We start from the raw sequence: 25,284 nt of genomic DNA on the forward strand, positions 1-25,284 counted from the left end.
CTTTTATGCATCAGTAATGGTTTTAGCAACTCAGCATCCCCGTATAGAAAATAACATTGCTACTGATATTGACCTTCTCTTCAGCTCACCTCCAGGAGCACAGTGGTCCCTCCTGAGAATAAGTAGGACAATTTGCATCCTCTTCATTGTTAGTGGAGGTACCATGACTTTCAAGGGTCATCCCTGGCACCATTCCATGCAGAGACATTTGACATTTGAAGAATCTTTAGTCAAATGATAACGATGTAAAGGAAAGTGACCAAAGTTCTCCAGGTTTATTGAGGGATGGAAAGATAAGTAGTTGTCTATTCTTGCTTTTTATATATCTATTAAAAATCCTCTCCATTTTTTTAAAATTTGCCTTTCCTGCTGCCTAGGAAGCAGGGACAATGGTTGCTGAGCACACTCTGAGGCCCTGAATCCACAGGAAGGTGAGGCAACTTGGCTTCAGTAGTTAGAAAGGGATTTCTTAGTAGACCTTTAGACCCTGGGGTCACTCCTCCATGGACAATGTCCTTCCCCGACTCTGCCTAGGACCAGCGGGGCAGTGACTTCAGGTGCTGGAGTCCAGTTAGGGACCGGGGAGATCTTCCACAAAGACACAGTTGCCTTGGGACCCCTTTCCTTTCCTTTCTTGACTCCCCATCCCCACCAATATTAAACACTCCCTCAAGCTCTGGGCTTTCAAAATGTCTTTCTTATTGCTCAAGAAGAAAGAATTATATATATTTCACATCAACTTTGTGATATTTTTCTTCCATGGTTATCCACATTTTATTTCAGAAAAATAATCATTACTACTATTTAATGATTCCGTAGTTAGAATAGGCCATGCTATGCTGTAGTAAGAAATATACCCTAACATTCAATAGTGAAACGTAAAAAAAAAAAAGCTTAGTTTTCACCCACATCACTGTCCATTGCACGTTGGGAGGCCCTCCTTTGGCTCTACTCCAGAAGAAATCCAGGTACACGTGTTACTTTACACTTGGAATTGCCATCTCAAAGTCCTTTGTTTCCACAAGTTGAAATGAGAAGACAGGTGGAAAAGGCACCCTGGCTCTTAAGGTTCTTAGACTTAAAGTACTTAAACCAACACCTGTTGAAGATCTATTCATCTTCCATTGATGAGAATTAATCAAATGACCTGACCTGTAGAGAGGCCTCTGTCATTAGTAAGCACTAATTTTCTTGACCACGATGATTATTATTTTCCAAGCAATCACTATATTCTTTATTGGTTTTACATTTTAATATTCCACACACAAAAAAGGAGTGTGGGTTCTGGGAGACGTACCACTTGGGTTTGAACTCTGGATCTGCCACCCACTAGCCGTGTGACCTTTTGCCAGTGAATACATCCTTCTCCCTGTCTCAGTCACCTCATGTTAAAATAAAAATATCGCTCGTGTGGGACCGTGAGCATCAAATGAATTAGTTAATATGTGTAAAAAGACTTAGGCCAGTGGCTGGCACACACTGCTCAATGAGTGTAAGGCACTGGTCCACATTTTGTAGATAAAGAGCCTGAGGATCAGGAAGGTCACAGAGTCTGTGAAAAAACAAAGTCATGCTGGACAATGGACTTGGCTCATCAACCACAAACCTCTTCACCATTGCTCATATCTTTCATTGGAATAGAAAGGAGACACACTTATGATGTGTATTTGACACTGTGCTAATCACTACTTATACTTTCTCAATGATTTCTTCTGAAAAAGAGAACGAAATCTCAAAGAAACAAATAATATGCTCTGGATTGCGTAGCTGGTGGGATTTGGACCTGTGTTTATACACCAACAAAAATCCCATGCTCATTCCACTGTAACATAACGTGTGCCATTCTTGAATTTTAAATAAAAAATGTCAGGTGGGAAATCTTGTCTTAGGGAAAACATTTTCTGAAACATCCTTCTAGCAGTCTCTTCACTGCAGTTCTTAAATGGACAGACTCTGCACCTGCCTGCCCCTCCACCCCGTATAGATCTGGAAAGTTCACATCAAAATGGAGAACGCACCCTCTATTCCTCCAAATGTGCAGACTATTCCCCACTCCCCAAACACCATCACAGATGGTCTTTTTATAAATAAACCATGGCAACCCAGAGTGAGGGTGGGCAGGCTGCCTCCAGGTCCTTTGGGATGTCGGGATAAATTATTTAAGGTCCTGACTCACAGCTCCCACAATATAATGTCATAATCCCTTTTCATGAGTCAAGTTTGCAGGAGTTTGTGTCTTAACCATAAGGATGAAAAAGGATGTTCTTCTACCAAGTATCCCTTAGACGCCAGAAAGTAGCAAGAAAAAATAAGCCTAATATGGGCCTAGAAAACAACATGGAAACTGGATTGGAAGAAGTAGTAGGTCTTGATGGGATCAGCCACAAAGGGAGTTGCAAGCCCATTTTACTCAGATCCTGAGCAAATTCTTGCTTTCTGCACCTCTTGTATCAATTGTAATGTACTCCTGAAGATACCTGGCCATTGGCCCGGAGGCCTTCTAAGACATCTCCATTTTTAGAGTCCTCGAGGCTGAAAGGAGAATATAGCACCAATCACCATGACCTAATAATGTGGTACCTTGGGAATTTTCCCAGCCCAGCCCCAGCCAAATGATCTTATCTACAGAAGCTTAGTTATAAGAACTTTGGGAGTTATATTAGTTATCTATTGCTGCATAACAAATTACCCCCAAAACTCAGTGGCTTAAAACAATATTTATTAAAACATTTATTATCTTAAAACATTGTATCACATACTTTACGTAGGTCAAGAATTCAAGAGCAGCTCAGCTGGGTGGTTCTAGCTTGGGGTCTTTCATAAGGCTGCAGTCAAGATGGCTCACTCACATGGCTGGAAAGTCGATACTGGCTGTTGGCAGGAGCCCTCAGTTCTTTGCCATATGGACCTCTTCATAAATGCTATTTGAATGTCCTCACAACATGGCAGCTGACTCCCCTACAAACAACTGATCTAGAAAGAGAATGAGGTAAGAGTCTCATTCTCTATTCCCTACACTCCCAGTTTTATTGAGATACAATTGACAGATAACATTGTGTAAGTTTAAGGTATCAATGCGATGATCTGATATACATGTATATTGCAAAATAATTACTACGATGAGTTAACAGCCATCACACATAATTACCATTTTTTGGTGTGTGTGGTGAAGACTTTTAAGATCTATTCTCTTGGCACCTTCCAAGTACACAGAATCGCATTGTTAACTACAGTCACCATGCTGTACATTAGATCCCCAGAACTTATTCATCAACAACTGGAACTTTGCACCCTAATCGCCTTCACTCATTTCCCCCACCCTGCTACTCCCAGCAACCACTAGTCTACTCTGTTTCTACAAGTTTGCTTGTTTAAGATTCCACATGTAAGCGAGATCATACAATATTTTATGACCTAGCCTCAGAAGTCACACACTGCCATTTCCACGCAATCTTATTATTTATACAAGTGAGCCCTATTCCATTTGGGAAAGAATTCAGGGCAAGAATCCAGGAGGCAGGGGGCATCAAAGCCATCCTGAAAACTGGCTACCACAAGTTATTTTCTTGAGCTTCTGTTTCCTCTTCTGTAAAAATGGAGATAATTATTTTGACTTCACAGCAATATACTCATTCATTCATTCACTCACTCAAAATTTTTTTATTAGATACCTATCCTTTAACAGTCACTGTGGTAGGTGCTGAGGATGCAATGAAGAGCAAATACCAGTTGTCGTAGTTGCATAGTTGTTGTTTGTCTTCATGGAACTGACTAGACAGACGATAAATATGCAAGTAAAAAGTAAGATCACAAGTGTGATATGAAATGAAGATAGTGAATTGGGGCTTGGGAGTTGGTATTCTAACTGGAACTATATTCTAGCTACTAATTCTTGGCCTAAATACCTCTCCCTATCCAATCACACATAATGACTGCCCACTGTACTTCCGAACTAGGAATGGATATAGAGAGAAACTGGTCATTCGAAAAACATTCATGACTCTCCATTTAAGACCTTTCACAGCCTGAAATTCCAACCTTTGTGTCACTCCTCCAATGCAAGCCCTTTGATCTGGCTCAGCTAGTCTCACTTTTCTGCAAACATATTCTGTGCATCTCCTTCTCTAAGCTTTGATCACATAAAGTCCCTGCCTCTTATCTATCTCCATGTCATACTTCCCATTCAAGCTCAGTCAGGTTCCAAATCCTAAAAATGTCTCAAAGAGAGGCCATTCCTTTTCTCCAGGAATATTTGCTACAGGTACAACTCATTTTATAGTAATATCATCAGACATGTTTATATTTTTTGTGTTTGTACATAAATACGAATGGCTGTCTCATTCCTTGACGTCGTAGAGGGCACCAAGGTGCCTAAGACAGCACCCACCCTCTCTGTGGTGGCCATGCTTGATCTTTTTTTGTTCCTGTTTTCTGCATTAGTTGAGCCATTTGGTGTTAGATCTAATCTAGTCTAAGACAAAATGCCCTAGAAGGAATGGTATCCCAAATGATTCACATCACGGAATGGAGTCAACCTAAAAGCTTCCAAAGAAGGCTGTCAAGTGGTTTCTCCCCTTTTAGTCCCTTTTCTGTGAACTGATTTTTTATATATTTTTGTGGCTAGCAAATTATCAAAATTCTACTTTGGTTTAACACATTAGCTTCAAAATCTTAATTACCATGAAATGTTGTGGGTTCTTCACTTTTTTCAAAACATAATGCTAAACCATTCAATGAAACATTGAAGACTGAAAAAATATTCTAAAAGTCATTAAGAAATTAGTAAATCATGACATGCAAGAAATAATTTAGCAAATCATGACATGCATTAGTAAATCGTAACTTTATTAAAGTTAACTTTTACCAGAAAAAGATGTACGAATCATGTGGATTAAAAAATTTAGTTGCATGTCCTATTTTTAAAAAATGCAGAAAACAAAACTTCATAAAAAATAAAATATCTACCAACCTGCTATAGGGAAGGAGAATAAAGGGACAGTAATAATCGAGAGTTCTGAAGTTGGTCCATAATGTTGGAATTTTTAAAGTGGGAATGTATCTGTGCCCTACTTATGTAATTAAAATAAAAAAAAATAATGCGTAAGAGGTTTTGTTTTGTTTTTTAATGTAGACTTAAAGGTGCTTGGAATATCTCTTCAGACGATGGGGAGAAGCTGCCCTCTCGTGGAGCTTTTGTAATAGTCTTTAAATAGTTATTCATAAATCAAAGAACTTATTGTTTGGTTCACAGAATTTTGGAGTTGCAATTTCTGAGTTACAGATCAACTCCTCATGTCTGTCCCGCGAGAAAAAAAAGACAAAATTTCGGCGGGTTACCCAAAGTCACCTAAAGTTTAAGATGAGTCAGAATTACAGATCTTCTGAATCTTAAGGGAATTCTTTCAATTATCCTTCCGCTTCCCTAAACCACGAGTCAGCAGGTGTTAAATACCAAACTGTGTTTAGAAAGACTTCAGATGCTATACAACCTGTATGGTGCCTGGTAGCTAGAAGTCACTTAATAAGAATGTGTAATGCTGAGCATGCTGCTAGATCTTGCTGGGGGAAACAAAGGTGAAAAACACTTTCATTGTGTAGTGGATTGTAAAATTTATTATAATTGACACTTTTAATAACAGCATTACCCGCACGGCTACTTCTAGTCATTAAACTAACACCAAATTATAAGCAACAGCAGCCAGCTGCTGGAGAGGGGCACGGGCAGGGAGAGAGCACTTCCAAACACAGGCGCACGAGGAAGGCTGGAAACGGGTTAGAGCAGCAACACTGAAGAAAATAACAGTAGCCAAACGATCCTGGCACCACAGCCCCCACCCAACCACAGGGTGACACCAGAGGAGTCTAAAGTGGGTGGTACGCCTATAATCGTAGCAACAAACCCGACGCAGTTAAACTCCTGACCAGGCTCTACTAACAGCCCCCTCTAACCTGCTAGCAGGAGGAGCGGCACGTCCACTTCCAGGCGTGAACATCAGCCACTTGTTACTCCTGTTGTGTATCAATGGAGATGGCACTGAATCAAAAACTATGAGGCAAAAACAAGGAAAAAGAAAACAGTGCCAAAGACATAAGATACAGAACCAAACTCAGATGTTGGGAATAGTAGAAAAGGAATTTAAAATAGTCATGGTTAATATGTTCTAGTGGAAGAGGCGGATAATATGCGAGAGCAGATGGGGGGATGTCAGTAGAGGAATAAAAACTATAAGAGTAAAATAGAAATACTAGAAATGAAAACAAACAAACAATAACAGAGAGGAAGAGCCAATGACAGACTGGAAAATTTGAAAATGGGCCAACAGAAATTACCCGAACTGAAAAACGGAATGGAAAGTGAACAGCACTCAGAGCTGTGGAGGGATGTGAGCAGCCCAACACGGTGCAACTGGAATCCCCAAAGGAGAAGAGAGACAACTGGGAGCTATGTAAGAAAATGGGCCCGGGCATCACCCTCCCCAGTATCTTCACGTTACCCCTTCTTTTCCGCAGCTGTGCTTCATGTCCTTTAAGATCAGAGGCTGTCTGGTGCCAGCTGCCCAGAGAGTAAACTTCAAGGCTTTGGGAAGTGAGGGTACTTGATTTTGAGCATGAGGTACAGGATTTGTGGTGTCTAACTGCTGCATTTCATCTACCCTAAGGTACACATTGTCACATTTTGAAAAAAATGTGTCTTAAAGTTGATGGAGTGTCAATATAATGGATTTTTTTCTTTTGATGGTACATAAAATAACGGTGCTTCTCACAATCAATTACATCTTCAATTTGATAAAATATTATAAAAAAATTATTGTAAAACAGAAAACAAAAGAAACACACAAAACAGCTAAATGGCTTAAGTTATTATAAGGCTAATAGCTTACCTTATGACATGGGTAGCTTAATAAGCTATTAAGTTAAGTAAGACAAACCCTGTCATAGCATACACTACCCAGGCCATCAAAGAAGCCTTCGCCAGTCACTCCCAGAATACCCTGAAGGACATGTGCTTTGTCCTAATCAGTGCTCTCCCCTCCCCTAGAGTAACCACTATCCTAAATTTTACTAATCACTTTTTTATATATCTCTATTTTCACCAAGCATGCGTTCCTACATGATCCAGTTTAGTTTTGTCATTTTTTAATATGGACTTTCCCTCCGTCCCTGTCCTTACAATCTACCTGTTGAAAATCCTAGGGCATTTAGCGTGTAACTTACTCTGGACTGAGCAGAGCATAGCCTGGTGCTACAGGCTCACAAGTTCCTGTCCTGTCTCCTGCACTTTGCCAGCAGATGCCAAGGATCACACGCAGCTCGTCTACTGGCGAGACGGTAGAGGGCGCTGGCTTCCTTCCTCAAGGCATAGCATGTCTGGGTGTCTGTCGACTGTTGTGATATTAGCAGCAGCTGATGCTCAAAGTCTAAATCCATTAACCCACTGGAGTTGTAAAATGGTGAGGTTCTCTCATTTCTTTTTCATTATTAGAACACTAAAAAGATCTTTTTCTTCTTCATCTGCTGTTTGGTTACCCAGTGGTACAGTTCAGAGGAAAGACAGGAAGATGCTTGATATTTCGCCTTTATTTTCTGGATGAGTTGGTACTCTATCACCCTGAAGGCGGCCGATTATCTCTAATACTTTTATGATGGGTTTCCTAAAATTGCAATTATCCTTTTTCAAGATTGAATTTTCCCGTGTTTGCAGAGGGAGGCTCTTCAAGTAGGCCCCTAAATCACTTTGAAATCATATACCAGCCTATACTAGTGACAGGTACTGTTTTAAAAGATATTGCAGGCTTATCTTTTACACTTCCTGCCAGGCTATTTTTCCAAGAAGCTCTAGTTTCTTTTAGTAAAAAAATGGTGTTTTAAGACCGTAAGCTGAGTAGTAGGAATGCTCCTTAGTATTAGTCACTTTTTTTCTAGGTCTCTTCTGTGCATATATACATGTAGTGTGCACATGTACACATATACAGTGCACGCACATTCACATATATTTTATATATTCTTAAGTTTCTATTAGCATTTCCAATTCAAATTCATAATTACAGGAACTTGTAATTAACCTCTTCTGTATACTGTATCTCCTTTTTCCCGCACCAAGAATCCTGGTTCTCAAACTGGGGATGTTAAAATATTCTATATTCATTTATTCTAATCCACCTTATACACACAAGTCCTAAAATAACAAAACTATCGGACTACCACCAGCTAAGAGAAAGTTTCCGATATGCTTTTCTGTTGTACTACCTGTCACATGGACATATAGGCAGTGCATACCATACTCTTTCTCTCTTAACTTTAATTTTTAATTGTAGAAGCGACTATAAGTTTAATGCCTACCATCGGTCTATTTCTCTGGCTATTTTGTCTTGCTGTTGGCTGGTCTTGCTTGGATCAATAATCTTAGGTATGAGAGTACACTTTAGAGATAATCTTAAATCTTAAATTAGTAAAGTTTTCCGAAATTATAGTTGTCTTTTTCCTCAAACTCCGATTATCTGTATATTGGACATTCCATTCTGATCTTCAATATCTGTCACTTCCTAATCTTTGTCTTTTTTGTCCCATTTTTTGATTTTTACCTATTTAGTTCAGTCTTCATTTCTGAAATACTTATTTCTAATGCTTTCTTGAGTTTACCTTATTTCTGAGGTTTTCCAATTCTACATTTCCTTTACCTGTATCATTTTAACAACTTTTAGCACATTTTCAAACAAACTAGTTTTGACCGAACAGAAATTTGGAAATTTCTGGTAGATTTTCGTGATTTGTAAAGATGTTATTCTTTTTTTTTTTTCTTATAGTAACTATGTAAGAGATTGACCTAATTTTTTTCTGTAGTTTCCTTTGAAGTAAAATTAATTTTCTTAAAACTCTGAGAAGGAAGCATGGCCCATGGCAGATTCTCGAACTTAAGTTTCTTGTGTTCATAAACGGTATTGTGCTGAACTTCCTCGGCAGCGTTCTTTCTTCCCCTTCTGTCTTAACCTCTCTTCCTTCGTCTCTACTGTTTCTCTCGAGCTTAATTTTGGTTACACTCCCAGCAGTTTCTCTTCTGTGGGGGACGCTTTCCTAGAAGCGAGCCTCGGTAAATCGGTTTCAATAGTTCAAACGGACTCAACCACTTCAGCCCTCCAGACGTTCCTGCAGGCTCTCGCACTCACGCACCAGCAGAGCGGGCAGAGCCTGTTTCGAACGCCGTTTCTGACGTGGCCTGCTGTGTGCCTCGATGGCTATTCTTGAGTTCCCTTCTCGCGTCCACTAGATGTCCTGTTCCTTCCCTCTGCTCCTGAATAGATGCCAGTGCCATCCTGTGCTCTTGCAGCTGTTGGTGGCTTGTCTTCACCTCTGTATATTGTGGGATCTAAGGACATCCTGTAACCTACATTTGTTGTAATGTTCATAGGTTATTGATTTGCTATCCAGTTGTGAGGAATTGATTAAAAAATTGATTAAAAAATGGTGCTGCTGCCATTGTCTCCTTCTTCCATATTAATTTTAAATACTTTCAGCCAATCCCATTTTCAGCCTTGCTTCTAGAGGAACATGCATGACATCTCCAGGTAATGAAACCATGTGAACTTCTACCTCCTGTGGCTCCTGCCACTGCAGAAGTGACCTATGCTCTATCACTTGGCACTTATACACCTGTCTCCTTGCCTGATGCCTCTTCTTCTTCTGTTAAGCTTTATGGATTTATAGTATGTTTTACTCCTTTTCTGTCATTTTAAATAGGTAAGAAGATACACAGTTGTTGACAATGTTTGATTAACATTCTTAATGTTCCCTAGCAGGAAACATTCACAGAAAATTCTTGTTTGCTTCTGTTCTTTGGATTTGGTCTTTTCCAGATTGGTTATTTTTTTTCCTTTTTAAAATTTTATGCTGTTTCTTACAATGTTCTTTTTGTTCCATTCCGACCTCTTTATCCAAGAATCCTCTATTAAGTCTCATTTAAAATTAAAACACTCTGGGTCCCTTCATCTTCTATAATAGTTCTGTACTGCAGGTCGGATCTTCACAGCCTTACTTCAGAGCGTCATGTGCACAGCTGGTTCTCTTCCCAGGTGTCTGCCTATTTCTCTGTACAGTATACATATTATAGACATTGCCGCTTTAGCATCTTACATCACACCCAGGTCACTCGTTTTAAACATATGTTAAGAAACTTTTAGCCCATGCTTCAATAAAGACATATTTCCAAAAGGCTATTTTGAAGTTTACGAATGTTAATGATATAAGAAGTACTTCCTTTCACACAAGGCTAAAAGCAACTTCCTTTTACCGTCAGTCTGCACCCCACTCTTTAGGGGTAGCAGAGCTCTGTCCCAGTAGTGCGATGGTCTCTAAGGCTCCCAACTCCCCCATCTGTCCCAGAAACTTTATTTTCAATTCAAGTCTGAAAGACAGGAAAGGCAGGTGGAAAAATTTAAAGAAATACAATGATTTCCCCTAGGATAAAAGGATTACAGAGTGTGGTTTTCCATCTACCATCCTTATATTTGACAATGTTACAGAAATCTTTTGAGTAAAGTTTTATAAATTCCAGGAGACTTGCCCAATTAATATTAAACGGTCAAAAATAAAATGATTTCTCTAGTTAGCTCCTTATGAAAATATAAAAAGCTAAACGTAAGAAACGATTACACAGTTAATATACAAAATGTACTGTTTAAAAAAACGGCATAAATCCAAGAACAAATCTTTCAGACTGGTAACTGCCTCACGGCCAAACCGGACTTCAAATGGACAGAAGTCTCCGCAGGTGAGCGCCTCCCAGCTGCCCGTGTTTACTGGAGTACTGCTCTCTGAACATGCGCGCATCCGGGTTTGTTAAATATGTCTTCTTCTGTTTCTGGAGTGAGCTGGATATTATCTTTGACCGGAGACAGGGGATCTGGTTTCTTACAGGAAGGAAGCTTTTCAGAATCTCTGCGAAATAGAATAGAATAAAATGAATTTGGTGCTTTTAGGGTAGTGATTATTAGAAAACAAGCTACCTGGGTAAAATAGAGGTATATAAAGAGGACAAGGCCCTTTATTGTATAATTTGCCTCAATTCATTATGTGCACATTTGGGTTCTCCTCTGAGGATGCCCAGTAAAATTTGAGTTTTGCTTCGAAGTGTCTCTTCCTGTTTTCTAAATTACCTTTCAGAGTAGGTGCCAGGTCACTATCGAATATATACTGGCTAAGGCAGAATGATGCTAATGAACAAATTTTAGTTCTTTTCTCCTTAGTGTCCTTCTCCAGTCTGGCTAAGAACCAACCTAAGTGAAGCATGAACAAATGTCTGAAGCCCTGTCTTTTACTCTCCCTGTGGGTTTTGTTTGTTTCTTTGTTTCTTTGGAAGGGGGTACTTGTATTCTCCACCTCCACGTACTTAGACATAAAAATAAAAAGCTAGTCTCACTTAAGAACATTCTTGATGAAGTAGTAAAAACTATTAATTTCACTAAATCTTAACTCCCTCAGTTTCTTAATATTCGGTGACAAAAAAGAACCACACACAATGCACTTCTGTTGGATACTGACTTTGGTCGCATACAGAAGCATGATTATCTAGAGTAAAAGCACATGTAACACTATGGCTATTCAACTTTAGGTGTTTGGCAAAGGGATTCTCTAAAATGAACAAAGAAAAACATTTTTAATCATTTCTTCAATTAAAAAAATTAATTAAAAAACAAAAATAAATAAAATGAACAAAGAAAGCAATTAACAGTTGGCAAGGATAAAATTCAAACTCTCAAGTGAAAATCAGAATTTTGGAAAACCTATCTGTCACTTGACAGCTTCCTACTGCTCAGACTTTGGTGCTTTTTTAAATACTGTATAATGAAATGTGTCACTATTTGAAAGATAGGCCCATTCTCCAAATGACCAATCGCGATGTTACAAAATCACACACGAGTAAAAGATGCATTGTGGACCAATGACCGTCGTGTAACAGAGTGGGAAAAGTCAATTCATAGGGTTTCATATTCTACATTGCAACTAACCGTAAAAAGCTACTGCTTGTTGAATCTTAATACGATACCAAAGAAAAAACTTTACGATTAAATAAAAAGGCTATTAAAATATACATTTTCAAACTACAAACATGTGTGGGAACAGATTTCTTCATAGACTTCGACTAAAACAACATATCATAATGGATCAAACACAGAAGCAGATATAAGAACTCAGCTCAGTTCTATTAAACCAGACAGTAAAAATTTGCAAAAAAGTAAAACCATGTCATACTTCTTACTTTTTATGGTTGTGGAAAACAGCTATTTTTTGATAAAAACATACTATTGATTTTAATATTTAATGGGATTATTGTTTAAAAGTAAATATTTTTAAAGTGTCCACTTTCATTTCTAAGATGGTTAAATGTTGTCAAATATAACACACAGACCCCAAAGTATTTTGGGCCTTCAATAATTTTTAAGAGTATAAAGAGTTCCTGAAGGCAAAAAGTTTGAGAACTGCTGCTATATGGTTTAATCCTATACTTTACACAACGTAAAATAAAAAAATAATTGCCCAGGGTTTATTTATTCACAAAGGGCTCTCACTCATCATTTCATCTGATTGTGACATTTCTGTAGGTCATGTTTAATCCTATCATACTCATGTAATTTTTCTGTTTTTTACTTTTATTCTTAGCACATTTGCTTTATTAAGAACAAGAAAATAATTTAATTATAAATTGATGCTACTCTATAGCTAATTTTGTAGTCTAACGGAAGGAAGTATTGTGGTTCAAAAAATGTAGATATATAGAGGGTCAATCAATCCATTTAAAACAATGTTTGCCACAAAGATTGGAAATCTCGCAAATTCATCATCTAAACTCAGTACTTTTCCCTATTTTAGATGTGATAATTCAGGGAAACAAATTGCTTTAAATCCAGCAGTATGAGACAGCATTACTTCCAAACCCCCATATCTAAAACGACTTTATTCTCATTACAATCCTGAGATAAGGAAGCCGAGACACTTAAGTCCGGGAAAATTAATTTGCTAAACAACAGAGACCCCGAGAGCCAGACTGAGACCTGAGCTTTTTCAGTTGGCCATCTCTTTGCTAAAGGAGGGTATAGAAACTGAAGTTAAATACACTTACGAGTCGGCAAATGGAGACAGGAGTATAGTTCTCAAAAAGAAAATAATTCATATGGAAATAGAAATAATTGGGAGAAAGATCGAAATTACAGAAACAAATAATGTATCTTACTTTAGAATAAGTAACAAGGCAACTCACTTTTTAAATCCAAAATTTTTCCAGAGCTCATTGATTTTTATTTGTAATCCTGGCTCGTTCTCAGCATTATGATGCTTTCTCTTCGGCACGCTTGCTGGCTTCTTGCTCAGTCCACTGACTCTGGCAGGTGCTAGAGGTTTGATCTTGGTTGTAGAAAGATTGTCTATAGAATTAGATTTATATAGCCCAGGTACCTGAAGGTTAAAATGCCTGTTTTAATACTATTCTGTTAAAGCAATTACTTTCAGTTAATTACAAACTATTCTTTATACTCTGGAACAGAAAAATAACCTGTAAGCAATGTGTAAAAATGTGCTACTTATAAACATCTACTACAAAAATTACAATTTTAACAGGTAATATATGTATGTGGCACTAAATTCAAGAGTTAGAAACCAGAGAGGAAAGTGGTTTCCTTACTCCCTCTAGGCTATCACTGTCTGAATCCATTCACAGTCAGTACCCGCTCCCTGCCAGATGCCGGAAACCACGGGCAGTACTGAACCTGCACATACACACATACCGATGAGGAAGTCTAATGCTTTTTCATCTGAACTAAGCACTGAACATGCCCGTGGCCATAACTTTCGCAGTATGAGGTGTGACAGCAAAACTAGCCTTCCTTTTCCTTCTTCACGTTTTCATGGATAGAAGATTTGTTCCTACTATACTTAGCAACCTCTGCATACAATTTTTTCTTTCCTCATCAAGCCAAGAACTTTCACCTTTTCACTTAAAAGAAGCACTTTACAGCTTCTCTTTGGCATATCTGAATTGTAGTAGAAGAATAGTTACTCTTGTGCTCTGGGGGTCATTATTAAAATAAGGGTCACTTGAACACAAGCTAGACCATGACAGTGAGATGGCTACTAAGTGACTAACAGGTGGGTAGAATATATAATGTGAATATACTGGGCAAAGGGAGGATTCACGTCCCAGGCAATGGAGTGGGTGGCATGAGATTTCATCATGCTACTCAGAACACGGGACGCAATTTAAAACTTATGAATTGTTTATTTCTGTAATTTTCCATTTAATATTCTCAGACCATGGTTGACGAAGGGTAATTGAAACTGCAGAAAGTGAAACCGTGGATAAGGATGGACTGCTGCACACACACATGCGCCTAGCATAGTAATACACTGCTGTGTGCTTCACTTTTCTCTTAATGCATCTTAATTCTACTTAACAATGTATCTTGGAGATTTTTCCATTTCGCACATAGAACTGAATTGTTTTGTGTAGGTTGCCTGTTCTTTCACTGTATAAATGTGCCATAATTTACTTAAACAGATTTCTACTGAAGGGTTGATTCTTGTATGAAACAGTGGGCCATTAAAGTGGTTTTTTTTAGAACAGTAACAATGAGGTATATTAAAACAAGGCTTTAAAATTGACGAATCTGGCAGATGGTACATAAAAAATGAAGAGGTTCACACATGCAAGATGAAATCCTGAATTAGGGTGTTGGTGACAGGAAAAAGGGAGAGAGCAAAAAAGAAGACAAAGAAAGAAACACTGGAATTGCATAGGTACAGATGCTTGGTTGTTTCACTTTACTCCCTTCAGAAAGAGGACTGAGATGGTTTGTAGTTACAAAGAATAAGGACAATCCTAAGATTTTGAAACTAAATGAGAAAGAGAATAATATAATTTTATGTAACATAAAAATGTTCTGAGATGAACTGGTTAGAGGTAAAAAAGAGGATAAATATTGGGGAGCAAAGGAGAAAGTTCATCTGGAGAGTTTTCATTAAAACAGAAGTGACAGTTAAAACGCTGTCAAATTCTGACAGCAAGAATAATACTAAAAAGGTGATGCTTCAGCTGTCTAGACATAACTTTTTGGGAAAGTATTTTCTTTATCTCTGGTCCTATCCATCACTAGAAATAATTTTGATATCTTTCCAGACTTTTTACTATAATTATTCAAGCACAGACCTATGTGCATGAGCATTTTCAAGTATTAAGGCAAACAAAAACACCATGTTATATATACATAACATGTTATATATAAACATGTTTAATAACATGTTTTCCTTTTCATTTAAAAATAATATGGACATTTTTCCAAGACAGGATATGTTTGAAAAGCTTTTCTAACTCAAAGATTTAAAAACAATCTATGTTTACTATTTTACATTTGTATCTTTAATATATTTGGGATTTATATTTATATAATATGAGATGGGGATCTTCTTTGAAATGGATATGCAGACTACTTATTTAAATTTTAAAAAAGTTTTTATGCTTTTAAAAAAACATAAGAAAAATAATTTATGTTCACTATAGAAAAACATGAGGAAACAAAGAAAAAAAATTCACCTTTATTCCTACCAAGATCCAAAAACAAAAATGTATTTAAGAATTCACTTTTATTTTTATTAAAATTATTTCCAATTTTTCACTATTGTAACCAATGCAGGAGTAAATGTTCTTGTACTTAAAACTCTCATTGTTTCCTTAGGCTCAAGTTCTAGAATGCACTTACTGGATTGAATTATTTGAACTCTTTCAAATTGCTTTACAGAATAGTAGAGCAATTCGCATGCTCTACCATTATGTGATTATTCATCTCACTGTACTTTTATAAAAATGAGTACAATCAAAAACATATTTTAGAAATCTGAGATAATAAATTAACTTTTACTATTTCAATTTGCATTATTTGATTACTAATGATGTTGAACACAGTTTTCTACATTAATCAAACATTTGCACTTTTTCTTTTGTGATCTCTGTTCATAACCCTTGCCCATTAAGTTAGGAAATAGTGTTTTCATATTGATGGGCGAGAACACTTATTATATAAAATATACTTTAACTTATGAACTTTCACTATGCAGTCACATGACTATTTATAAATTTTGATGTAAAAGAAAAAGGCTAGAAGGCCTTTTGGGGACATACATTAAAGCTTTAAATCATACATTCCTTCGGACTGGTAATCCCACCCCATGAAATTCATCCCTGTGAAATAATCAAGAATATGTACTCAAATATTTACCCACAAGATACTGGCTGCAGTACTGTTTGCTAAAGCAAAAAATTTTTACGGTAAAAGACAAACATAAGAGGATTAGCTAAACCCATGCAATGGCATATTATAGTCATGTGTCATATAACTACATTTTGGTCACCAATAGATTGTATATATGACAGTGTTCCCTAAGATTATAATGAAGCTAAAATTCCTATTGCACAGTGACATCATAGGTGTCGTAACATCATAGCACAAGGCATTACTCATGTGCTTGTGATGATGCTGGTGTGAACAAACCTACTACGCTGGCAGTCAAGTAAAGTATAGCACATACAATATGTACAGTACATAACACTTGATGATAATGAATGCTTATGTTACTAGTTTATATATTCATTGTACTGTAATTTTTGTTATTTTAGAGTGTCCTCTTTCTTATTAAAAAAAATTGCTGTAAACGGTATGCTGTGTCACGCTGGCAGCAGCCTCATATATCTGTTTACTGCGTCTCTTGATCGCATCATTTCTCTTGTGCTTGATTTAATCTCGTGTTTTGTGCAGTAACGTGCTGTACAGGTTTGTAGCCTACAAGCAATAGGCCAGACCACGTAGCCTAGGTGTGCAATAGGCTGTACCACCTAGATCTGTGTGAGTGCCTCCATGTTTGCACGACGACAAAACTACCTGATGACGCATGTCACACTACGCATCCCCACTGTGAAGCAGCACATGTCTGTATAGTCATTATAAGTAATACTAAATAAATAGATGGGAAAAGATCTTTATACTGAAAGAGAAAATAGCAGGTTTCACAACTTAAACACCTACAATCACACACAAACATGGTCCTAGAAGGATTGAAAGTAGACATTTTTGTGTAAATAAAAATATAAGCATTTTAATTTTTAATTTTGCTTATACTTGTCATTTTCTAGTAATAAGAATGAATGGCTTCTGAAATGAAAAAAAAAAATAAATGTTTTACCTTGTTCCTTAGGAGTGTGTCTTTTTTCAAAGAATGAGATAAATGTAGCTTGGATTTCTGATTACCTTGATTATCAAGTGACTTAAAATTATAATCAGATTCCTAGATCCACCAGATCAAAAAATAAAATAAAATTAGATTTTATACTATGAAATTTTAATGACAATTAACAAGTATTCGACAAAATGTAAAACGAGTAAAATGAGAAGATCAATGTAAAAAAAAGTTAATTTCTCAGAAAAGAAAGTATACAAAGCTTGGAATAGAATAAAAGAAAATATATCTCATGTAAAAAGAATGAGATTTGCCAGTTTCGCTTCAAGTTAAATTGAAGAAACTAGAAAGATTTTTCAGCTGGAGAATTCTATAAGTATACATGAAAATGGAAGGCTTTTCTGAATAGTTTCAGGAGCTGCCAAAAGGCTAACTCAGATAAGACAAGTCTGCTATAATATCACTGCAAGCGTGGCTAAGTTTTTATAAATTACTAGCTACAAAAAGTTGAGCTGGTATAGTCCTACATCTCTTAATCGTGTAATGGTGTTCAACATTAAAGAGAAAAAAGGCGACTACTTTCAAGAAGTAGAGCAGTACTGTATCGGATGCAGTTACCTTTAGCTATGACTTTAAGACCTTCCCTCTACACCCCAATCCATCATGTAAGACTTGTCTACAGAGGGAATAATCTGGATTCTCACCACGGTTAAATAAAAAAGACAATGAATGGACATTTAGAAGATTTTACATTTCTGTATTTTTCAGTATTTTTTTTAATATTTATCTTGGGATTCTACACAGTATTATATATTAAAAAAAAAATACTCTATTAACTTGGATTGTGACTTATAGAAACTCTAATATTCTTTACTCATAGCTAACAATAGTGATGACCCTGGGCTAAACCATTTCTTAAAGACCATGAATAAGATCCTAAAATTAATTCACCTCAGAGAGGGTCAATGAACTCAAAACCCACAGAACATATGGTGTATGCGTTTCACAGTGAACCACCAATGGAACTGTCCAATAAAGAAAAATTTTCTTCAGAACCATACAGTAAAAACTGATATTCAAAATGAAGCCCCAATGCACTGTGGCTTCTGAAACATTTTCTGAATCAAAGACAGATTATATAGTTTTTATGTTAACTGTTAGTGTCACAGTTCTTTGAGAATAATTTATCCTAACAGGAATTTACTACATCTGGAGGCAAGAGATGACTTATTGAATGCTTTTTAGTTTGCTCTTTTTGGTGAGGGGAGAGGATTCATGTTTCTATAACTGATTAGTACAAAAAATGGTTAGCCCGGAAGAGAGAAGTGTGGAATTCTGTCAGCATGACTAGTCCACGGCCTGTGCGCTGGTAAGGCTTCTCAGTAAAACACGGCTAAATGCTGAAAAAGTTAAACAGGAAGATATCTGCTGGAAAAAGGAAAAAGAACGTCCCAAAGGAGCTCAGCAGACTTAAAAGTATCCTCACAAATAGATGATGATGTTTTTATGAAAGATGTTCAAGAAGCAGCAACTGTGGTGACACCCAAACGGTGCTGAGAAGATGCAACAGGAAGTGAAAGATAAGAAAGACGATACTGAAACGGAGGCGCACATGGGAAGAAGCAGAAAGAGCCCTGCAGACCAGTGCGCACGAACCGAAGGAGCCCTGCAGACCAGTGCGCACGAAGCGAAAGAGCCCTGCAGACCAGTGCGCACGAAGCGAAAGAGCCCTGCAGACCAGTGCGCACGAACCGAAGGAGCCCTGCAGACCAGTGCGCACGAAGCGAAGGAGCCCTGCAGACCAGTGCGCACGAACCGACGGCAGAGAGTGAAAGCAAAAAGCAAAGCCAAGCCTCAAAGGGCACCACGGACGCGGTCGGGCGTACTCTACGACTTAAAACACCTCAGGGAACAGACATTGGATTTGAATGTATTAACTGATCTCAGCTTTATCCAAGTGAAAGCGATGTGTTTACATGCATCTGACTTGGCTTCTCAGTTCGAGTGCAACTCATTTCCTTTGAGAACTTGAATAAAATATCTTCCTTTTGATAAATATAAGTTATACTGATTTATTAGATGCTGCCCAATATTCAAGATTATCAGACATCAAAATTCTGTAAAATATCACGGAGTTGTTCTTACAACTTGGTAACTGTAGTTGGTAGATATAAAATGATGTTACATTGGTAAATCTGAGAGAACTCGGATTTTAAAAAAGCTACTATGCCACTATATCATCAAAAGATATAATGTCACTGGGTCTTATAAACAGTACTTATTTGGGAGTTTAAGTCAGAATAAAAATATTTTATAAATAAAAAAGGATTAGGATGCTTTTATTAATTTAAAACAAAATAACATAGAATTACTTGTATTACTATTTTATTTTGTTATAAAGGGAAAGTTTAGCAATAAAAGTAAATGAAAATACATTTCTGAAGCACTAAAATGTAAGATGGACGACACTTACATTAACGGCCATTTCCTTACAAGGTTGCAAATGCTATCTCAATGCAAGAGAATACTAAAGATTTAAATATGAAATTTATAATAACTTTTCATTTCACACCTTATCATTCTGCTTAGGTCTTACCTGTTCCACAACTTGAGATACCTATCAATGGAACATGTAGTGATTCAAGAAATAAAGTTAGGTTAAATGTACAAGACAAAAGATACAGAGAAGTACTTCAGATGAATAAAATGTGAACTTTCTAAGATCTAGAATGAAACATTAAGACAGCCAATTATTTACATAAAGTAAGCAAATTTTTCTCAATTATATGATAAACATCTTATTTTCCTTTACAATGATAAACATCTTATTTTCCTTTATACGTGAATTTGAAAACAAAGGCTTCATAGTATGACTTACCTCTGAATCAGAATCCTTATTACAAGGCTGAGAAAGTTTTGATGCATTTAAGTTGCATGGTGATAATTCTATGTTTTCCTGAGACTGTGAAGACAAATCCACTTTGTGTAAGGGATGAGCTTCATCACCTGACCCATCACTCTTCACCTGATATACATCAGATACCTCCTGAGAGCTGGGGGAGTCACCCTTCCTACGGAACTGCTGCAATGCAGTGCTTGGGGAGAGGCTCGGAGTTCTTGAAAATTCTCCAAGACTTCCAGGCCAACTGAAACAACTTCTTAGGGTTCCCAAAGTGGGTGGTGAAATGGTCCTCGTGAATTTGCTGGATTTGCTGGTCGTAAAAGCCTGAGAGTCGTCATCGGCAACCACAGGTACAGTCTCTGGAATCTGATCACTTGAATTATGTGCTACATTCTCATCAATCAGCTTCTTGCCATCTAGACAATCTGCTACATTCTCATCAATCAGCTTCTTGCCATCTAGACAATCTGCTTCATTTGGAGTGGACTCCTTATCTGTGACAGCAGTTTCATCTAAAGGCTGGTTTTCTGCTTTCTTTGATACACAGTCCATAGAATCCAGAGAATTGCAAAAAAACCTAACAGAAAAAACAAACAAACAAACAAAGAATGCTCAAGTATTTTAGAGTTTTCTCACAAGGTGGTAAGATTCAGAATATGGCCCAGTTTCTTTAAAAAGTCTCATAAATACATAATTTCATAAAGGCAAGGTAGATCTTGAAAGTTCAATTTTGATTATGCCAACATTCACAAATTTAGAAATTTATACAAAGAAATTTTAGGGTTTTCTAAAAGCAGTCATCTAACTATACATGTATTTGGTGCTTGTGCATTTTGTCTATACTTAATTATCATACAGTCTTCCTCCTAAGCTTTTTAACTCCCAAACAGACTCTAAGTTCCTTGAGGATAGGTACTGTCCCACACCTTTGTATCCTCCAAAGTACCTAAAATAATGGCTAACACATGGCTGATAACCAAATAAATACATGAAAAGATATAGAAATAAGTGACAGAAAGGGTTGTCTTATATTTTGTAGAAAGCAAAATGAAAAAAAAAAAAAAAGCCATTTACCCCTCATCCTAGCTTAATTCCTAGTAGCAAACCATCTGGGAACTTGTAGTAGTATTCTAACAGTTTTTTATATATCTTATAAACGTCCACACTATTTTAAATACTGAGATTAAGACTTTCAAATAAAGCATTAAATTCTATATTACTAAAGAGGTATTATTTAACCAGCATAGCAGCTTTTGAAAATCACTTAAAATATTCTAATACGAAGAAAAAAAGATCAGTATCATTATTGGAGAAGATGTATTCAAGAAGTTTCTAGGTTTAAAAAGGAAATTCTAGAGTACATGATCAGATAAATATGAAACCTAAAGAGAATTTACCTCCTCAATAAGCATTATTGAATTCAAGTCCAAGATTTACTAAAGTTCAAGTCCAGAACATTTACTAAATATGCTGGAGAGTAAAAATCCTCTCTCTCGATCCTTTCATCAAATTCCTGGCAGAGGTGTGTGGGTTCAGGGTCAGGAGGAAGCGGCACATGGAAGGAAAGTCTTAGGAGGTTTTTTCACGGAGCAGACAACATCAGCTCCTATTTTAAATCACGATTCATTTTTAAGTGAACGATAGTCCTTGTGATATCCAAATATTCCTCCATGTATTATTTCAAGGGTAAAGAGAAGGGACAGAGCCCAAGATTATAAAATTAATAAGCTAGAGAACAGAATTAAAACCCAGAACCCCTCCCAGTTCATGGCTGCTTCTTCCCAATTAGCCTATAGTATTACTTCACTGATATTGATATTTCTAGATGTCAAAAGATAAAATGGCATGTTTCTAAAGTATCTCTATAATGAAGATAAAGAAGATTTAAAACAGATGTCCAAAAGCAGACAGGCTGGAGATGAACCTGTGCATATTTAATACCTCCTGTTGCGTCATAAAGAACGGGACGGCAAGGAACTCTGCATATACATTCATGCCGGGCACTGTGCCGGGTGCTTGATGTACGTAACTTCTACTAGTCTAGGAACAGCCTTATGTATCTGATCACCCATAGTTTACAAAGAAACAGGCTCAAGAAGTTAAACGGTAGGTGAACGATCACGCAGCTAATTAGGTGACAGTGAGAACTCAAGTCCAGGCTTACCAAGCGGGCTGCTCCTTCCTCTCCAGCACGTCAGCAGTGACTGGGGATGCTCCTGTCACCAAACCAACACTAACCATACAGCCCTGGGAGAGTTTCTTAATCTCTCTGAGCCTCGATTTCTCTCCCCCAAATAAGAACACCAACCCTGAATATCTCCTAATGTTGTTGTAAGGAATAAGAGAATATATAAAAGAATTTTGAAAATCGGCTAAGAAAACTAATTTAATATTATCTAGTTATTAATAGATGCTGCTATATAATCCAGATCAGAAAAGTTACTCCCATTATTTCACAGGAAACAGCGGATAGAGAAAAAGATGATTTCTCCAAGCATTTAATGCACTCTCTGAACAACGTATCAGTGAAACACCTAACTGAACTATATGAAGAGACTATGTACAGCTTCACACGGAGATTCCATTAAGCTTCTACAATGGCTAAAAGACAAGTCCTGCAGAGACACACAAACATGATTCTCGTCTGTTGTCTCCAAAGAGTTAAACGCTCAGAGGCAGAAAAGGGAAATTCTAGTTTCACCCAAATGTAAAATTAAATATAAGTTCCAAAAATTTCTCCAAGTGAAAAGTCAATTTTCTAAAACTTATCAGCATATATCATCCAGAACCATCTTTTCCATCTTCTGCAGTCTACTTTTCATCATTCCACTACTTAGTAAGCACCTTTAATGAGGGAGACTAGCAAAGGAAGCACCAAAACGATCATTTAATTGTACTGTGAATGCCTCCTTGAGAAGACTTGATGGGAGAAAGGTGTTAATATCACCCACAGCAAGGTCTAGGGATCACCGGAGGTTCATTCCGTCATTGCCAACCACTACCATCATCGTTAGACAGAAGTGGATGCAGCCTGGTTTGCTAAAGTCGAAACATAAAAAAATATTCATCTTAAATCTTTTGGCAGAATACAGGGCTGATAAATTTTCTCCTTTTTAGTAGTGTATCATGCCGAAATAACTTCTGACACTTGAATTTCCTGTTTCTAGGTCATGGTAGCACCATCCAGACAATAAAACAAGAGCCTTTCGTTGATGTTTGTCAACAGGCACGGTTTCAGGCAGTTTATTTATAGTAATAATTTAATCCCCTCAAAGACCCTGAGGTTGTTTAAGTTGTTAGCCCATTTTTTAAAAAGAGAAAACCAAAGCACCCAGAAGTTACTTGCCCAAATCGAACATCTCATGAGTAAACAGGAGAGGATTCAGATTCAGGTGCTCTAACTCCAGGGTCCAAATTCCTAAACCTGAGGTTATACTGGCTCTTCAAACTCATCACCACCCGCAGGGACTATGGCAAGGGCCTAACCGATCTTCCTGCTCCACTCTGGCCCTGTAAACCCATTCTTCAGTGTGCTCAGAGTGGTCTATTTAAACCAAGAATCGAGTCATATCCCTCCTGTGATTAAAACCCTTTAAATATTTCTGGAACATCACCTCTAAAAGCTAACAGTTTCTCAGCTTGCTTTACCAGCCTTCCACAAACTGGCCTGCTTATTTCTGCTCCCTCATCGACCTTTTCCAGATGCCTTTTAGCAGCAGTGACAATGGCTGCGATCACGGCAAGCGCGGCTCCATGCCCCATGCTGTCGCTTGGCGCCACCCTCTGCCCCACTGTTCGACTGTGGGAAGGCACAAGACGCATTCTTGGTCCGTTTCACTCCACGAGTCATCTGAGCCGAAGTAACGGCACCTACACTCGGCCGTTCCCTCTCACCTCTCCAACTACTGACTCAGCATTAGACGCCCCTTTAAGGCCCTCAAAACACCTCATGCAGGCTTTTATCATTGTGCTTAACACACTGCATGAAAAGTTTTTGTTTATGGGCCTGTTTTTCCAATTACACTACAAGCTTCTCAAGAATAAAAACCACGCCTCTCATTTTTGTAACCCAGCACCTAGTATTGCATCAAGTTCTCAATATTAGAACTCTTACAGTCATCTGTATTTAAATACATTTCTGACAATACTTTGCCAAATGGTATTTAGCTCTTAAAAAGCTGAAAAAAGTGGAAACAAAAAAGTCCTCCCAAAAATGACAGAATTTTTCTAATTCAAAATGTAATACAGTCTACAATTCTTATTTTGGTTCTACAGAGATTATAAAAGTGACAGAAGCTCGAGGGAAAAGCTGTGCATTTAGGTCTGAACTAAGGCAATACATGATAAAACCTGTAATTGGATCAAGCCAGGCCCTACACCTGCCCCCACTAGATTAAATGTTAAGTCAATTAAAATACATGTCCATAGCGTATATAACACGACAGACAAACAACATTCTATCAGTATAACGTACCTGCTTCTGGTCCCTGGCACTACAACTGCTCCACTTTCTTCATTTTTTCTCTGTAAAAATGCTGCAAATTTATTTCTTGTTGTAGGCGGTGTGCTTAAGCTTTTTTTAATAGTAATTCCATCTACCGGGCCAGGAATAAATATTTTGGAAGAGTTCAGTGATTCGGTACCTTCACAACCATTTTTCTTGGTCTTCTTTGTAAATGAAAGAGAATATTGACTCAACAGATCATCTTCTGACAGTTCTTCTAAAAACAAAATTATTAATAAACCTTTGTTTCTGTACAGTTCATGTTCCATTGTTCTAAGGATGAAGTCTTGTTTTTTTTTAACTATGCACCAGAAAAGAAAATCCAAGGATAACTTAAAAAAAAATTTCCTTAACTGTACTTTACAATTTCACAAATTAGCTAAGATTTACTGTCAATCATTTGTATGATTTTATGTAAAATTACCCAAACCAAAATTTCAGGAAACTATCAACTCTGTAAGGCTATATACTCTTTACGCCAAGGGACTGTAAAATAAACAAACAAACAAAAAACAATTTTAAGGCAATGAACATGTACATGTATAATTTAATGTTTGATTTAAAAAATGTTCCAGTAGAACCAGTAGCTATTTATACACACCATCTATGTGGTGTGCATATGAGGTACATGTGACTGTCACGTAGTCCGAAGTAATCTGTGCTG

General features: G+C 37.3%; 1 protein-coding gene across 6 annotated transcripts in view; it reads right to left on the minus strand.

The window, feature by feature from the left end:
* Window positions 1-5,597: 5,597 nt before the first annotated feature.
* Window positions 5,598-25,284, minus strand: part of EXO1 (exonuclease 1) — a 39,605-nt gene continuing 19,918 nt past the window's right edge. For 2 of the 6 annotated variants that reach the window (XM_023523205.1, XM_011380000.2), the window contains 5 exons: window positions 24,591-24,834; window positions 20,093-20,693; window positions 17,221-17,322; window positions 13,253-13,446; window positions 5,598-10,932 (listed from right to left, as the gene is read on the minus strand). In XM_023523205.1, the coding sequence (XP_023378973.1) occupies window positions 10,791-10,932; window positions 13,253-13,446; window positions 17,221-17,322; window positions 20,093-20,693; window positions 24,591-24,834 (1,283 nt within the window). In that variant the 3' untranslated portion in view covers window positions 5,598-10,790. Of the gene's footprint in view, window positions 10,933-13,252; window positions 13,447-17,220; window positions 17,323-20,092; window positions 20,694-24,590; window positions 24,838-25,284 lie in introns of all 6 variants that reach the window. The other 4 variants (XM_023523204.1, XM_023523207.1, XM_011379999.2 and 1 more) reach the window with 3 other exon arrangements.

Source organism: Pteropus vampyrus, unplaced genomic scaffold (genome assembly GCF_000151845.1).
Source record: "Pteropus vampyrus isolate Shadow unplaced genomic scaffold, Pvam_2.0 Scaffold383, whole genome shotgun sequence".
In the NCBI taxonomy this organism is placed as follows: Eukaryota; Metazoa; Chordata; class Mammalia; order Chiroptera; family Pteropodidae; genus Pteropus; species Pteropus vampyrus.